This window comes from Sycon ciliatum, chromosome 8, assembly GCF_964019385.1.
Source record: "Sycon ciliatum chromosome 8, ocSycCili1.1, whole genome shotgun sequence".
NCBI lineage: Eukaryota > Metazoa > Porifera > Calcarea > Leucosolenida > Sycettidae > Sycon > Sycon ciliatum.
In genome coordinates this window covers 19,801,793-19,818,761 of record NC_088650.1, presented here as the reverse complement: position 1 = coordinate 19,818,761, position 16,969 = coordinate 19,801,793, and the positions used below count along the sequence as shown (strand labels likewise).

General features: G+C 47.1%; 1 protein-coding gene across 2 annotated transcripts; it reads right to left on the bottom strand.

Moving 5' to 3' along the window:
- Window positions 1-535: 535 nt before the first annotated feature.
- LOC135822252 (uncharacterized) lies at window positions 536-14,692 on the bottom strand. 2 transcript variants are annotated; one of them, XM_065334977.1, is made up of 9 exons: window positions 14,460-14,692; window positions 13,975-14,192; window positions 12,661-12,789; window positions 11,962-12,336; window positions 9,340-9,690; window positions 8,345-8,452; window positions 7,684-7,935; window positions 3,890-4,112; window positions 536-2,166 (listed from the first exon to the last, which is right to left on the bottom strand). In XM_065334977.1, the coding sequence occupies exons 3-9, from the start codon at window positions 12,743-12,745 to the stop codon at window positions 1,596-1,598; spliced, it is 1,965 nt and encodes a 654-aa protein (XP_065191049.1). In that variant the 5' UTR covers window positions 12,746-12,789; window positions 13,975-14,192; window positions 14,460-14,692; the 3' UTR covers window positions 536-1,595. The 2 variants fall into 2 exon arrangements, with proteins under 2 accessions (XP_065191049.1, XP_065191050.1); XM_065334978.1 differs by having other exon boundaries at window positions 13,975-14,112.
- Window positions 14,693-16,969: the final 2,277 nt, after the last annotated feature.

Genomic DNA, 16,969 nt, shown 5'->3' with positions numbered 1-16,969 from the left:
CCCATGGCGTCCTTCTCTCAGCTCGTCAACTGTCAACAGTTTTTTTTGTCATCACCATGACACTGTCGCGAGAAGGTGCTCGCGCTCTCTGTAGACGTCTACAGACGGGGTTGGTGATGTCCCGACGTGGCCATGGGTAGGCCTTCACCCCGGCTACACGTTGGTTACCTCCACTCGTTAACCTGCCTGCTGTTGATGCTGGCACGCAAACTAGTACTGGTCAAGAAAACTTGAATTTCATCTACAAACCTGAGGAACTGCTTCAATTTTGCTACACGTTGGTTACCTTAGTTTTCGGGCGGTAGCTCATGAGATTTATGGCCCTAAGTCGCAGACAATCATGAGCTCTGCCTTCTCTGTGCAGAGCGCTGTCGCAAGACAACGGTCACCTTGTACTTTTGCAGCTCTCTATTGGTTCAACTCACTCAAGAATATACAGGTTCCTGCCAGCACCCTCTAATGCAAGCAGAATTCAGCAAGCACTCCTCAACAATAGTCACAGCTTATCTGGTCGACTGTCATCTCAAACTGACAAAGGGTTTTTTCCTTTAACAAGGCATTGCAATAAAAAAATTATCCCTACAAGAAATCAGAGAAGAGAAAAGTAGCAATCAAGATGTTGAGTACAAACGCACAGAATTTCGTTGAACATATCTAGACTTACTTGTGAGGTCTGCATTCGCCACTAAGGTGAAAAGGCATAGTGGTAGCCTGCGGAAGCGAAGGCTTGTGTGTTTTCGTATTCAAGTGATGCTAATGCGGATCCCGCGAATATTATATTATTATTATTATTCCCGTGTGTTCGTGTCACGCCTGGCGCTATCCCGTATCTGTCCCGTACCGTCCCGTACCAACAAACACAGCTGGCCACATACAGCTGGCCGCAATATTCAAATAGGGCTTTCAAACGCAAGATCATAACGTGAAGCAACTTGGAAGAATGAGTATGAATGCGAAGTGTATGGGGGAATGCATGTAGGGCGATAGTGCGGGTTCGAATCCCAGGTAATGCCTGAAAAAATAGGAGAATTGAAAAATTTATAACATCCCTTTTCTTTTTTTGCCGTCATCAAGGGGGTAGACGGTGTCGTATTACCCTCGACCGTACCTGTCCCGTACCTGTCCCGTACCTGTCCCGTACCTATCCCGTACCGTACCGTACAATCAAAGACGGCTGGCCACAATGCATATTCAAATAGGGCTTTCAAATACAAGGATCATAACGTGAAGCAACTTGGAAGAATTAGTATGTATGCGAAGTGTATCGGGGGATGCATGCAGGGCGATAGTGCGGGTTCGAATCCCAGGTTATGTCTAAAAACAAAAAGTAGAAACTTAAAAGAATTTATAACATCCCTATGCTTTTTTTGTCTAGGTCATCAAGGCAAAAAAGCATAGCGTAGGGCCCTGAGCTTCCAAGCTCTCTCGTTATTATTATTATTTATATCTAGACCAATGGCATTATATTCACAAGCGATATCTGGTTGATCATTCCAAAGACATATCCAGTACGCCAGAAGTTTTAAAAAAAAGACAAAAAAAACTCTGCGTCTCATATCCGTGTACTCGGTATCATTCGAACACACAATGTGTGCTCATGCAAGGTCTTGTTCAGTTAGCAGATCATTATGGTCGAGTAAACTAAGGTTACCTTTACGAGCCACGTCATCATTCTTGTACGGTCGAAGGAGGGAGCGTGACACTGGTGGCATGTCTGGTAGGGCCCCAATCGCATGAGGGTGACTATCTCGAGTTGGAATGGCAATGCTTGCATTGATTGCACTGCTTGGTGTCTCCTCACTGCTTTCAGTGCCTCGACTGCTCTCCAACGCCTCCTCGTTCCTTGGTGGCGTGCTCCTCGACTTGTGCACGGTGGGATTCTCCGCAGCGATTTGCCCTTTGCCAGTTTCAGTGGTAATAGTACCGTACCTGCGGGGAACACTGGGAACAAGCGGCTGGTTTTCACGGCGCTGTATCCGTCTGTGCCTTACATATAGGGATAACACGGCGATCCCAATACATGCTACAACGGCAATGCTGATAGCTATGTCCCTGCCAGTTGATGGTATGTGATCCGATGAGGAAGGTTTGAAGGCATAATCAATGCCAATCTTCTCATTAACATTCTTAATGTTATAAAGTTGGCACTGGTAGGTGATGGCACACCTGCATGCCAGAAGTACAGACAAACAGCCACCAGCACCCACGCACAAACGCACGAAAACACCCATGCATTCATGCATACACACGCACACGCACACACACACACGCGCACGCACATACACACACGCACATGCACACACACACGTGCACACACACACGTGCACACATACACGTGCACACATACACACGTGCACACACACACACACAGCATAACAACTGTTTTAGCCAGAGCATAATGTGCCCAAGTCCCACTCTATTTGGCTAACGTTAGGATCGTGTGAGTTACCTTTTGATTCAGGCATCTTCACTATCCAGATTATTGCGCACAACCTGGAATGCTTTTTTGTAAATGGCATAGCGGATTTCCAGAACGAATTTGGCAGCTATTGGGTACTGAATCCGATTGGGGTATAGCAAGATGTTGAAAAAACCCGTATTGTGCTCGCTTTGGATAGATACGGCGAGCGATGGGGGGGGGGGGGGGGGGGCGACTGATCTTCCACCACTCTCCTTGAGAGGATAGCGAGAGTTATTGCTCACTCTCCTGGATTTTTCTTACACGAAGGTCTGATATGGTATTACATTTTTCTAGATTCCAACCTGGTTCTAGTTCAATGAATCATGTGAATGCTTCATTATATCTTTGTACCTTGCTGCAGCTGAAACTTTCAAGTGAATACAACCTTAGCCAAGTATGATGCCTAGTTGACCACTTAGCCCTGGACGTTGCGACCCTTACAAGGGACTGTTCTGTATCCCTCCAACAGACCAATCAAGAAAAGTTCTTCTGGGTTCGTGAAAGAGGTAATCCATATGCACACAAGGCCAGCTTGAATCAACTGCATCCATCGTGCCAATTTGTAGTATGTCAGTCCCTGGCTGAGGAGAAAGAGCTTTATGCTCACGGAGCTGTGGCATTAGGATTAGGCGAAGTTCAGCCACCAGCTAGAAAACCGCAGACAGTACCAGTAGCTGGCGGAACGCAGAGGACTTCTAGCCGGTAAGGAGCAAGGAGAGAGTTGTGCTGGCATTAAACATGCCCTCATTGCTGCTGACCCTTGAAGTTGGCCACAAATGCACAGGCCGAATAGATCAATTCTTGCGAGGGACTCTGCAAGTCGCCAGGCACAGGTTCGATGGGTAAACGGATAATCATGATTGGTGTGCGGACATACCGTAAAAGTCCGTAAATAAGTACGTATTTACTTTCGAATTTAGTGACCACACCCGTACTAACTTTCGGGCGGGTACTGACTTTCAGGCACGAACTAACTTTCGGACCTGACTTGTGTGTAGTGGAGAAGTCATTTTCATGGAGATGTACATGTTACGTGCTGCATGTGCGCATCGTACCGGTACTTATTTCGGGCAGTATGTTTATCGGGCTTGACTTGACGTTAACAGACAGAGCCAAAAGGATGAAGGGGGTATTTCTTTCGGGCAGGTACTTATTTACGGACTTTTACGGTATTTGGTTTGGCTGCCCTGTTCTGTTGAGAGAATCTCTGCCTTTCCCCCCCCCCCCCCCCCATTCTTGTGTATCGGTTCAGTGTGTACTGAAACTGTTTCCTTAGAATTTCGACACCAAGTGAATCCAAGTGATGAAAGAAGCTAATTTCGAGCAAAATCGAAATTTGGCCATGTTCGATTACACTCCAAATACATTTTTAAGATTAATATTGGTCTAAAATACTCCCGAAACATACAATTCATCTATTCAACTTACTCGGGACTATCCTTAAGCCGAACAATTCTGCTTCTGGAACCTCCAATAATGCAGTGCTGTACTCTGTCGATCTTTCCATTGGCCGGTTTCGGTGCCCATATGTACAGCGTGGCTGGGTAGACATCAGTCTGTGCAGCGCACTCAATATACGGATGATCCGAAAGGCTCAATAGCCCTTTATCTCGCTGCCGTTGCAGCAAATCATGATCTACCTTTGCACCAGCTGAGGTCAGGCACAACAAGACACAGAGAATAGAAAAGCACCAAGCATGTGCCACTGAATAGAGTATTTTATCAAGAATCAGCAGAATTGGTAAATAAGGCAAGTCACGCAGGTGCCGTGCGACTAGTCCGGTTGGTCAGGCAGTGGCCGGACTAACTGTTTGGCTACAACCGCCTGTTTACTGCTGAGGAGGTAATGTGTACCGGCTATATCGTACACAAACTGTGTATGAAAGACTAGGGTGGGGCCAGACCAATCAAAAACGTCTTCCGCTAGTCCAGAAGCGGGCGTTCCACTGCCCGAAGAGTGCTCAATGCTCGCACACCTGTCCCCCACCCCTGATCATCCATACACCTCTGCACTCCCATCCGTTTCATTTCACTGACTGGTACAGTTCGATCTTTTGTTTTTGGTGCATGTTTTTGGCCTTGACGCCGAGGCCTCAGGTCGGCAGTGCCATCAATGCCCCACCATCACTGCTGTGTCTCGGGGCATCCCCTGCTCAGTAATTGTCACGTTTGTCCTAGTCTAGTCCCTTTGTCCTTCATTATTATTTGAGTTGGGTATGTGAACATAGTAAAAAAAAAAATAGAATAAAAATTTAAAGGGGAAGTCCGGTGAAAAATTTAAATTTCAGGGTCGGTAGAGTTTTGGGTGCTAAGTCAGGCCCGTAACAGCCCCATATTGGTTGGTCCGGCAAGATCCAACCTCGATGCCTCCCCCCCCCCCCCCCCCCCCGAGCCCACACTCCTACATATGCCGGTACATGTACATTGTACAGGTACAAAATGTACATGATTGTCCGTGTACCGGTATGTACATGACTGTATGTAATTGTGACCATGCAGAGTGACATAGGGCGAGAAAAGGAAGAAGAGTGTTCTGCATGAGTCAGGAAAAAGGGCATCAGCATGTTGTGTCCGTCCAAACAGAACTTGTTGAAGCCTATGAAGGCATAGCAACACAGTATCTGAACGCATGTGATAAAAGAACCAAAAATGGACCTTTGGTCCCTTGGAGGAGGAGAAAGGACATCGCAATGAAGGAATGGCAGGAGGTCATAAAGTAGAGAACAACACCCACATAGATCTATGTACATGGTATTCGCAACAATATGTACATGACATGTACTTGAGTACAACTAGAGTTCAAACTTCAAAGTAATCACTCGATGTTGTAGTGTCCTCTTGCTATTACCATGTAGCATCTACTACCTCTACTTACTTGCTTATATACCTCACTACGGCTCTACTTATTGCATACATCATGGGTGGACATCCTGAGCTGCTTACATGTGTGAGCTCCTTTTTTTTTTTTTTGGCCGAATATTGGTCCGGCAGCTGCCGGACCTGCCGGACCGCCTGCTACGGCCCTGTAAGTCGAATGGTGCTGGTCCCACGTGTCTCCGACAAAGCGTTCTCGAGATATTTCCGTTTAAAAAAACTGAGTTTCGGGGGGGCTGCGCAATGACGTCATGCGGCCGCGCCACACCCTCCGCAACGTCATAGCGTGCAGCTAGGTCAAAAGGAGTGCGTGAAAGCAATAGTGTCAGTGCTATTTCAAATGATTTGGCGACTGATATTAGGTGGTGCAAGCGACCCCGAAGACCTAACTCCTTGTGAGAGTGAGGATGCAGCCATGGCTGACCTTCATGAGTTTGGTCTGGGGCTGAGAACCTCGGTATTCAGCTGAAGAAATAGCCGCCCGGGCCGGTCAAGAGTGAGCGCTACTGAGTTTCCGGCTGATGAAGAAGCAGCAGCTATTGCAGACGAGGCTGATATAATTATCAGATCGCTGGAGAGCAGGGTTGCCCAAATGGAGAAGAGTGATGCGAGTACTCTTAAGTTAATGTTGTTCCATACCGATTCGCTTAGACTCCAGTAGCCTGGCACATGGTGATGTTTTGGTGCGAACTTGGCATATTTCGTACTACTCAATTGGAGAACAGTGCAGGCTATTTGCACGGGCACGACTCTTCGCTCGCAACGCTATGGAATCTGAAAGTTCTAGGTCCGGGAGCTGTTCGCTGTTTTGTCACTTGTCACGGTTGTGTACTCACTCATCGCTGTAGCATAAAATAATGAGGCGGGACTGGAGCGGAAAACTAAAATTTTCTTTCTCAAAGCACAACCACCGGCACCGGCAAGGAGAAACGCACGTTCTCTGACTACATGACTGTACAATACGACTGATACGAGTGTAGTACATGACAAGCCCGTGTGTTGACTAGTTTTCTGAGTCTTGTGACTCAATTCTTGTTGTAGCTAGCAGCACGGCAGTGCGGGAGTAGTTAGCTAGTTCCGTGTGTGATGAGTTTGTTGACTGCATGCACTACACTCTACAGCTAGCATGCAGCGCATTGCTAGAGCCGTAGAGGCCCATGCATGCTGACGGAAAAAGTCCAGCTCGGAAACGGCTAAAATACGGTATAACCTCGAGGTTTACCGAGCTGAAAATCACAGGGTACGTAGTGTTTGTAACACTGAATCGAATGGTCTTGGTCCGAAGAAGCTGAGACAAACGGTTCCCCAATCGAACGCGCTCCGAATATGGCCATTTGGTACACAACTAGATGGTGTGGCTACCTGGCTGCACGCTGTGACGTCATCACCTGGATCTGGGTGATGTGCGCTCAAATTCGCACATGTTCGATTGGGCGTATCTGACGAACCATAGGCCGCAGCTTCCTCGGACAAAGACCATTCGACTCAGCGACCCGAACTCTACGGACTGTGAAATTTAAATTTTTCACCGGACTTCCCCTTTAAGCACAGGGCAGAGCCTTTGTTTGTCTAAAGGGTTATACCGATGTACTGATTGCATACCAATGACCCTTCTGACAATCCATGACACATGACGGAACCTAGTGGGCTGACTGGGCGTTGTTATTATATTATACTTAAAGGATTAACCAAAGCCTGTAGGCTCACATAAAGTCTGTAGGCCTGTAGCATCAAGCGGCTCTTCAGGGAATACAAGATGATTGAAATTGAACACAAAATCCAGAGTGTACAACCCTCATCCATGTCTCAAATGCTTGATCTACACCACTGGTTTCGTGTGATGTTGCATGCCAAGTGACCTCAACATGCACACGAGTACTATTCTCGCCGGCTTAGAGCACATTTTTGTGGCTCAGAGCATGCAGGGCTCAGCTGGATGGCGCCGGTACATCAGGAGTTTTGATGGAAACACTACTGTCACAGCAGACAGTGCTGCTTTCATTGCATGCCTTGCCTGCATCATGCACGCCTTGTACTCGTGCAATGAAATTAATGATCTCTAGAACCCTGTCTACCAGATTTTGCTTCATTCTTCATATGGTCTCAATGTGTTTGGTGTGCGAGCTCCAGATTTGCCTGAATGTTCGTTTCACAACACAGAGACATGGCGGGTTTCGACTTTCTACCCTGTGTGGATGAAGGTGCATGATTTCAAGATAAACATTCCAAACACGGACAAGCACAAACAGCTATGAAGGAGGCTTGCTTTGCAGTAGCTGGCCACCTTAGATCACAATAGCGCAACTCCTACACCATGCATTTACTCCACACCCTATATAGCAACTCACTTCTCACAGTCAAGTTGTAAATCATCTTCGTAGTGCCATTCAATTCGCACCTGAACTCATGGCTGCTAGTTACATTCTTTAGGTCCAGGGTTAAGTAGTCACCTGTCCCTTCGATGGTCACATTTCCGTCCAGCCAAGTGACAAAGTTGGCATCATACTCAGGTACATTGCAGTGCAGCGTTTGCTCAAACGGGCATTGCCAATCCTGTATTGTCTTGTTTCCCAGTCGTTCGATGCTATCTGGAACACAGGCTGCAAGCACAATAGAACCATACAAACTATTACTAACAGCATCCAGTACACAGACGGACGGACAGACGGACAGACGGAAGGGCAGTTTGGCATGAGCTTGATATGCACACGACAACACACTAGCACAGGCCCAGCCAAGGGATTCATACAATACAATGGAAGATGGCCAGACCATACAACCGGAGCAGTACTAGTCTGATTGATACTGATATAGTGACGTTTTGACGATTTGACGATTGTCTTCTCCAGAATGATACAGACAAACAGATATACAGACAGACAGACAGACACACACACACACAAAGACAGTAAGACAGACATTGAGCCAGACAGACAGTGAGACAGTGAGACTTGCAGATAAACCGTTCTACTATGCACCCCATGTCAACACATGCTGGAGCTCACGTACCATATTGACAGCGTTGTCCAAATCTCTCAGAAAAGCATTCACAGTAGTCACCATATTTGTTGACTGAACAGGAGCCATATTTGCCACAGATTATACTCTGGCAAGATGCTACATATAGAAAACACATACAGCAGAAAGAAGAGATATGATCAATAGAAAACGCTATATCACGAGGTGTATTACTGCTGCTGTTGCAGCAGGTATTGTCGCTATTGAAGTCAAAGCTAATGAATTTGCTGCTGCTGTTGCTGATGGATCACACTTACCAGCAAAGTGATCAAAAACCTAAATTCCCATTCACTGCAGCTTTTCGCTTTCAAGCGGGACTTGAACCTGGCATCCTCGGTGTATCAATCATGGTCTTAGACCATCCCAATATGCATGCCTGAAGTGGATAAACCTTTGCAACTTTACATCCTATTGGATCTGATCTTCCGAGCAACTGTCACTTGCACGTACAATTGTCCCCGCACACTGCAAAACAAATGTATCTCTCGTGGAACAAATTGAAGAAATTAATAAAGTGCAATACCCTGCTTGTGCTGCACCTCAACACCGGCGGTAGAAGTGCTTGATCGGTCTTGTCACACTGAAGCTGTTCATCCTTTGTATGTGATGAAGAGTACATAGGAAATAGATGATATGCCAAATAACGCGCAACTAGACTTGAGAGGGCATCGCACACAAGTTGCATACAAATTATACTACAATGTGTACATGGTAGGCCCTGAGCTCTGCAGGAATGCAAGGCACAGGTAACCATACAACTTTGAACTTTGTATGCAACTACTCTGCAATGCCCTCTCAAGTCTAGTTGCACGTTATTTGGCATATCATCTATAGGGGTTATGCGCTGTTGCCTCATCAATAAAAACTCGTGGTTGGTGTGGCCATGCCGGCTTGATCAAGTGGAACGGTTCCACCGTGCCTGCACCTACCTGAGCATGTGCATCTAGTACAGCGCATGTATGACAAGAACAACACAAAAAACTTACGGCTAGGGGAGAAGAAGTGGGTGTACGTCCAATTTTTCACTGTACCGTCAGCGTACGGGAGAGAGATCACCATAGTGTATGTTCCAGCCATATCCACCGTTGCCGTGGGGCATCGAAACCCTGCTGTTTGCTGACAATCTCTGGCATCAGTATTCGGCGCCCTTTTCACTATCAAACTGCATCTTTCACTTAGATCCTTCTTCTCGTGCCAAACATTGACAGAGAAGTCAGAAACCAAGTTAAAATGCATGACCATGCCAATTTCGGTATTGCGCACATAGCTGAAACCGGCCAGTGGCGTGGTTGTTGGCTGCGTGTCCAGGTTTATCTCATGCGGGCAGGTTTGGGCAACTACATGGAACACAACATTGAGAAAAGAAATGCAATAACTGCCAATCAAATAGAATAATTAAAAAATCCACCAATACAATACATGAGAAAAATGAATGTTATCTGTGTGCAATGTCGTAACCCAATGATGTCATCTGTGTGCAATGTCGTAACCCAATGATGTCATCTGTGTGCAATGTCGTAACCCAATGATGTCATCTGCATGCAATGTCGTAACCCAATGATGTCATTTGTGTGCAATGTCGTAACCCAATGACCAATAACTCACACCATGCATGACGAAGAGTGCTGGAAAACTATTTTGGTGAAATTGGTGACTGCTCAATGCCAATTGTTGAAAAATAGTAATAGCACAAGACTAGCAACCAACACAAGCTATAAGCAGTAAGGCTGGTTTCGACAGTTTCATTCATCGGCCTCAGATTATGCATGAAGAACTTCACATCCATACTTGTACTTGTACTGTATACTGTATTGGCAATTTGTTTTCATCTGGCGCATGGACTGTGACCATGTAGCCTTTTTTCTCTTTTTTTCCAAACATCCGTGGAACGAGATTCCCGGAAGGTAGCGTAGGGGCGTAGGAACTCAGCTGTGGAGTGACCTGGTTCAGGCAATCAGTGCATGCAAAGAAAATACTTGTACTTCCCTGCGGGCTATACAAATGCACGGCAGGGGAAGCTGTAGCTGAAAGCTATATGTGCCTTGGGTTCTCATAACGCTATAGAGATTACGCAATCACTTCAGTTGAGATGCTTCGGCGAAATCGCAGAGCCGAGGCACAGCGCTGCACTTGCACTAGTGAATCACACTGCAAACCGTATTTTCTCGAATATAAGTCGACTTCGAATATAAGTCGACCACCCCAAATCCAGGAGTCAATTTCATGAAAAAAGTTTTTATAGCTCCATGACACCTACACATTACAAAATGATGAATTCTCTGCGAGGAGAGATCATATCATGCCAGTAAGACAAAATCTGAACAAAACCAGTGTCATCCAATGTTCATTCAATGGACGAAAGTTCACATGGTTCGTACGGTAGTGCATTTTTGTACGGACACTCCAGTCACTTTATTTTGTTGTGCCAGATTCCCGTATGTAAGTCGAGTTCCGTTTGTCAGTCGACCCCCAGCTTTTGGCGAAATTTCTGGCGCACAGAAGGTCGACTTATATTCGGGAAAATACGGTACTTATTCGAAAATCCGCTGAGTCATGCTCGTATACTGGTGGCCATTTGAAAATCCCGATGAAATAATTCGCATAACCTTATATGGACTATTCTTCCTTATTAGGCATCCAGAGGTCAAAGGTGACTTTTGAGTCAGAACCCTCACCGCACTATACTACTTCCATAGTTGTGTGTATCGTCAGGGTGAATACGCTACAGAAAAGGGGACTTGCTAAACTGTAAATGCGTCTGTGGGTGAAGGTATACAGCTTGAGATTGTAGCGCAGGTTGATTCGGGCCAGGTGGAGGGAGACAAACAGGTTGGTAGTGTGTTGCCGGGGTTGGGCATTACAAATAACGTATATCGCCAGTTTACACAGCCTTGCAAGACGATCAAAATCATATTGCCAGAGGTTTCTAACATAAGCGTTTGATGCATACTCAAGATCAAGTTGAATTTAAGATAGGCGTGCTTGGGGAAGACAGACGAGGATCATTTTGCGTCTCCGAAGTACTGAAAATACTCCACCGACCAATGCCGACATATCAGGCGTTTTGAAACTGCTCATGCATCGTGATTTTCCCTCGAAGAAAGGAGTGTGCTCAATGGAAGGTAGGCAAGGGGGTTCGGGCTGATATTTATAATGTCAGTAATGGTTGTGGAGAGGGGACACCGTTTATTCCTAACTTCCAATCAAATGCGCTGGCTCTATTTCACTATGTATGCATAGCCTTTACTATGGTAAACTAATTGGGGTTGCGGTGAGCTCATCTGCAGACAAGAACGGTAAGAATTTCTGTGTGTGCGTGCGCATGTGTGTGTGTATGTGTGTGTGCATGTGTGCGTGCGTGTGTGTGTGGGGGGGGGGGGGGGTGCGTGCGTGTGTGGGGGGGGGGGTGCGTGCGTGTGTGTGTGTGGGGGGGGGGGGGGGGGTGCGTGCGTGTGTGTGTGTGTGGGTGCGTGCGCGCGTGATTACACAATGGTAGGGAATGCAGGCAGATTGGACTGTACAAGTAGTACATGTTCTCTAATACGTACAGCGTTGCTACCACACACACACACACACACACACACACACGCACATACACACATGCTTACATGCTCGATGGTACATCTGTCTACTGACACACTGGGATCGAGTGCCATCCTTGTGCAGCACATGAGCAGTTGTCTCTATGCAGCAGTACGCATTGTTGTCCAGTAGGATAGCGTGCTGGTCGGTCAACGCATCGAAACAGTCTACATGTGCACAGCGGTAGGCTCGCTGTTCTCCCGGTATGTCACTCTCCGGGTCCTTATTGTCCGGGTTGCACCGAGCACAGACGTCGGTGCTGGGCTCGGTATTGCTGGTATCTTTACTGGATGTGATATTGCCACTGCGTATCGGGGAGCTGCTGTTAACGGTGATCAGCACTTTGTTTGGATCATCAAGAGGGATGCGGTCGGTTATGATGCACGTTGGCGTCTCAGCAACTGGAAAAAGATGCACAGGACAGACAGTGCACAAACATCCAGCCACGCTGTGAATATCGAGAATGAGACCCACACCGCCCTGTGTCACACGTTTCTCTGCTTCTCATCATAATTCATATTTTAATGCGCACTTCATAGCGTGGCAGGGATGCAGGCAGTCCTCACAAGGGAGTGTTTCCAAGACAAACAGTACCGACGGTAATCCTTCACATGACTCAGAATCCAGACAGCCAAATTTCAATTCAGTAGAGATGACTTTCACTGCTTCAGAAATGACAGTTTAACTGCGTTAAAAGTCTACATGTTACATGGCACAAAACTCACTAGGATGTGCAACACGGCCCAATGCATGCGCAACCATTGCAAGGATAAAGAAAGTTGCCAAGTGTCCCCTGCTGTTCATTGCCATCCTTCGGAGTAGTGATCTGGTATCTTGGAGTTCAAAGTTGTTACCTGGAGGTAAGAACAAGGACAGCACAAAATCTCTCTCTAGCAAAAATCCTGTATGCAAGGCTAAGGGAATTTAGGAATGTATTGCATCCTGAACTCAAAAACAGACAGTACATGAGACTTAAAGCGTGCAGAGCCTCCACTTTTAAAGTCCTGAGCCAACTCCTCGCTGCTGCAGTTACATCATACTGTTATAGGGATAGCAGTGGTGCTGGTGGTGCTGGTGGTTGTGGTGCTGTTGCTGCTGGTGGTGCATTCGGAAATGCTATGACCGAAGAGGAACTGGCATAATCCTACTTGGGCCTCTACACACGAGACATTAACACATGTGTATCCTGGACCAGGGAAACAATCAATTCATGCTCTTATTTCATTGCTGCTCGGCTTCTTTTTCCTAATGGAGCATGTGGACAGCAAGCAGGCCAGAAATTCCTTGTCTTCCTAAGAGGTGATATGGTGGCAGACCCATACCTATCAAGACTTACACACATACCCAGTGTTCAGACTACACTGTGCACACCACACACCCGGCCAACACAGACAGTAGTGCACACCACACACCCGGCCAACACAGACAGTACCCGACACACCACACACCCGGCCAACACAGACAGTAGTGCACACCACACACCCGGCCAACACACAGACAGTACCCGGACACACGGCTAGAGAGAGAGTAGAAATGCTTAGGCCATTACCCATCGTCAGTACATACACTGTCTGAACAAATGCTCATGAACCCAAATTGGGGTGCTGTTGATAATGTGGGCGGTGGTGCCAGTGGTGGTACAGTCTCTTGTACTCAAATTCCAATGCTGTTGCCCAACGAAGCAAACACAGTGATAGGAAACTTTGCAGGTGGTTGTTGTTGTTGTTGGTGATGGTTGTGGTGGCGGCGTTGATGGTGGTGGTGGGTGTGCTCGAGAAAAATAAGAAAGAGCTACGCTAGAACCCTGATCCCCCCCCCGTTCTTCCATGCCCGCCAGTACTGTGCCCGAAAACACATACAATCATGTACATGCACGTGTGAATTATGTACGCATACACGTACATGTATGTTGAATAATTATGATCATGGTACCTTAGTGCTTACTGCCAAGGACTTAGGTGCCTCCAAAGTACAGAAATGATCAAACAGTCGACAAACTGTCGATAAAAAGAATGTTTCTACAATTTTAATTGACTTACATAATCATTATATTCATTACACTCGAGTCGCTGTCAGTCATGTGCCTTCTCAATGTCACAAAGAATACACACCGAACAGACAAGTGCCAGCCACTTCAGTACAGTCTTCACTCTCAATCTCCCGCAAGTCAAAGATATCTGCACAGCCGGTCGAAAGCAATAAAAGGCCGCTACGCACCACAGGCACAGGCCGCCCACATGTTCACTAGTCTTGCACCCTGCAGTGCATGTGCAAGCCAAACAAAGCAGCCACACCAACTCAACTGAACTGGGAGCGCAAGCTGCACAGATACAATGTAGAATCTACCAGCATATTTCACAACAGTTCTCTAGCGAAGGACCGAGCCAGGAGGCAATAGCGCAAAGGGCCGAGACCCAAACACAGCAATGAACCGAACAGTTCACAACAGCTTTTGAAAGTCCGACTTTCGTGATTTGACGGGATGTAGCTAGCCATGCCAAGGCATTCATTATCAATCACTCACCTACAACTAGATCTACAATCCCTGCAAAACAGCGATCTACGATGCGATCGGGCAAACGCAAACTGATTGTTAGAACCCAGACGTCGAGGCCCACGCGCACAGCCTCACGAACGGAAAGCCTCCACGATCACTCCTCGGAAATGTAAACCAGGCACCGAACGGCTACACCGCCAGTGCAGTGGCCAAGCTAAGGGCAAGGTCTAAGAATAGATGGAAGCTAGGCATTGATTTTGTTCCTTTCACAAAATCAGCGGCAGCCGTGGATGCTAGTGCCAGTATGCAGTACTTTCAAAAAGTAGTACTAGTACTAGTAGATCTACAGTGTAGACTGTCGGCCGTGGACGCTACTTCAAGTACTTGCTAGTGCTAGAGTAGCGATTTTTTTCTAGAAAGGAAAAGAAATGACTGGAAACTCCTGCATGCAGTGTGCATGAAACTAGTATGAATGGTTTTGGCAGTGCTGCAAGTAATAGTTCATCACGTGTCCGTGGCATAATAATGGGTATGTCATGTGAGGTAAAGCCTAGTTCACATTCGACGCAACGCCGACGGTACGGGACGTAAGGCCAAGGGCTTGTCGGGAGCGCTGGGGTGAGCTGTAAAATCCTGTAGATTCTACGATTCGTACGACACGACATGCAGCAGTCGTTGCGACGTTCACCGTCGAACGGCGCGAGTCATAACCATCGGCTGTACCAACCAGTTACATCAACATTGGCTACAACTAGTACAAGTGAATATACGGGAAGCAGTTCGGATGGCTGGGCTGAAGTTGTACGGCGTCGGGTCACGTCCCGGTACGTGAAGCCTGTGGCCCCAGCTAACCCCAACATCCTTACAGCCTACAGGCGTAGAAAAAGTCGCGAAATCTGTGTTCTACGTGGGCAATGTCCACATGGAGTGTAGCGCTAACGCAATTACTGACTGGTGCAAGGACCGTGAGGTTGAGGCTCAGTATTAGCGAATCCCGGACCTTTGGCACAGCATATGCACGACTGACTGTCCTAGCGACGGATGAAGGCAAAATACTCAGTGCAGGATTTTGGCCGGCAACAATTAGCCACACTGTCCGTAAGTGGCGCTTTGCCGACGGTACCAACGTGACTGAACGTGGTGGTGATAGTTCCTCGTCATAATCATGTTGTCTATGTCTTCCCTCAACTTGCATGCTACCCCATTCTACCCCAGATCAGAATCCGACCTAACGCTGATAACCATGAATTGTCGGTCTCTCGTCAATAAATTAGCTGAACTTTCGATTGTTCTGGAGAGCACTAAGCCAAGTATTGTTTGCCTCACGGAGACCTGGCTGTGCCCATCTGTTTCCGTGCATGTACCGGGCTATTCCTGTTTTAGAAGAGACAGACCAGCACACGAGAACAGAAATGCACACTCTTTCACTAGAGGATATGGTGGTGTCGCCGTGCTTGTCCGGACTGATGCTTTTCAACATATTCTCCACAGACCCGACCTGCAGCGTCAGGGCTGTGAATCTACCTGGGTGGAAGTTAAATCTCAATGCACCCCTAACCCTATTCTTGTATGTTGCATGTATCGACCCCCTTCCCAAACGGCGGAACAATTGTCCTTCTTCTCGGATATGCTGGTCGATGCTATACAGTCCTCTTGCTATGACGAGTGTGACTTCTTCCTGACGGGGGATTTTAATGCCAAACATAATGATTGGTGCTCTTCTGACTCCACCTCTACAGCCGGTACCAACCTACAGACAGTTTTTTTCAATGCTTGGGCTCCAACAACTAGTGAGTTTCCCAACATACACTTCATCAGCGGGTGCCAACTCATGTCTTGACTTGTTGGTAACCAACAAACCCCGACACGTCCTCTCAGTCGACCACGCAGCTCCTCTTGGCACATCTGATCATCTGCAGGTTGTTTGTACGCTCAACTATGCATCGTGCTCGACACCACAAGCGACTGCTAAATCGTCCCTCCATCCCCAGGCTCAGTACAGGTATAAACAAGTGCCTACCCGTGTCTGGCAGGTTGTGAATGAAGACTTGTCTAGGTTGGACTGGTCATTACTTCATCGGCATTCTGATGTTGATGATGCCATTGTCCTGTTTGATGCTTTACTACAGTCAGCATTCCATCGTCATCTGTTGCCTTACAAAGTTATTCCGCGGACAGGAGACTACATTAGGCCTCGTCCTACTATGCGGGATGCATCCCGACCCTGGATCACTCCGGACCTCAAGTGTGCTGTGAAACTGAAGCGAGATTTGTATAGCATTTATAGGAAGTATCCAACCAGTGAAAACTTCATTGCCTTTAAGCGCAAGCGTAACGAAGTGAAATGTTTGTCACGTACCCTCCATCGTCAGTATGTACAGTCGGTTCATGCCACCCTGTCTTCCCATGATCGCCCTAGTCTCCATCAATTTCTCCGCCATCTCCGTAAGAACTGTAGTCGGGAGCCGATCCGATCAATGACAGCTTCAGACGGCACGGTAGCAACAGATCCCGCAGACATAGCAGACATATTGAAC

Bases quoted from the DNA above. Each gene is read 5' to 3' on its own strand.
- LOC135822252 (XM_065334977.1), bottom strand. From the start codon at position 12,745: ATGGCAATGAACAGCAGGGGACACTTGGCAACTTTCTTTATCCTTGCA. The intron at 4,113-7,683 runs GTGAGTTGCTAT...GCCTGACCTCAG, and splicing joins TTACAACTTGACTGTGAGAA to CTGGTGCAAAGGTAGATCAT. The intron at 2,167-3,889 runs GTAAGTTGAATA...TCTGGCATGCAG, and splicing joins CGGCTTAAGGATAGTCCCGA to GTGTGCCATCACCTACCAGT.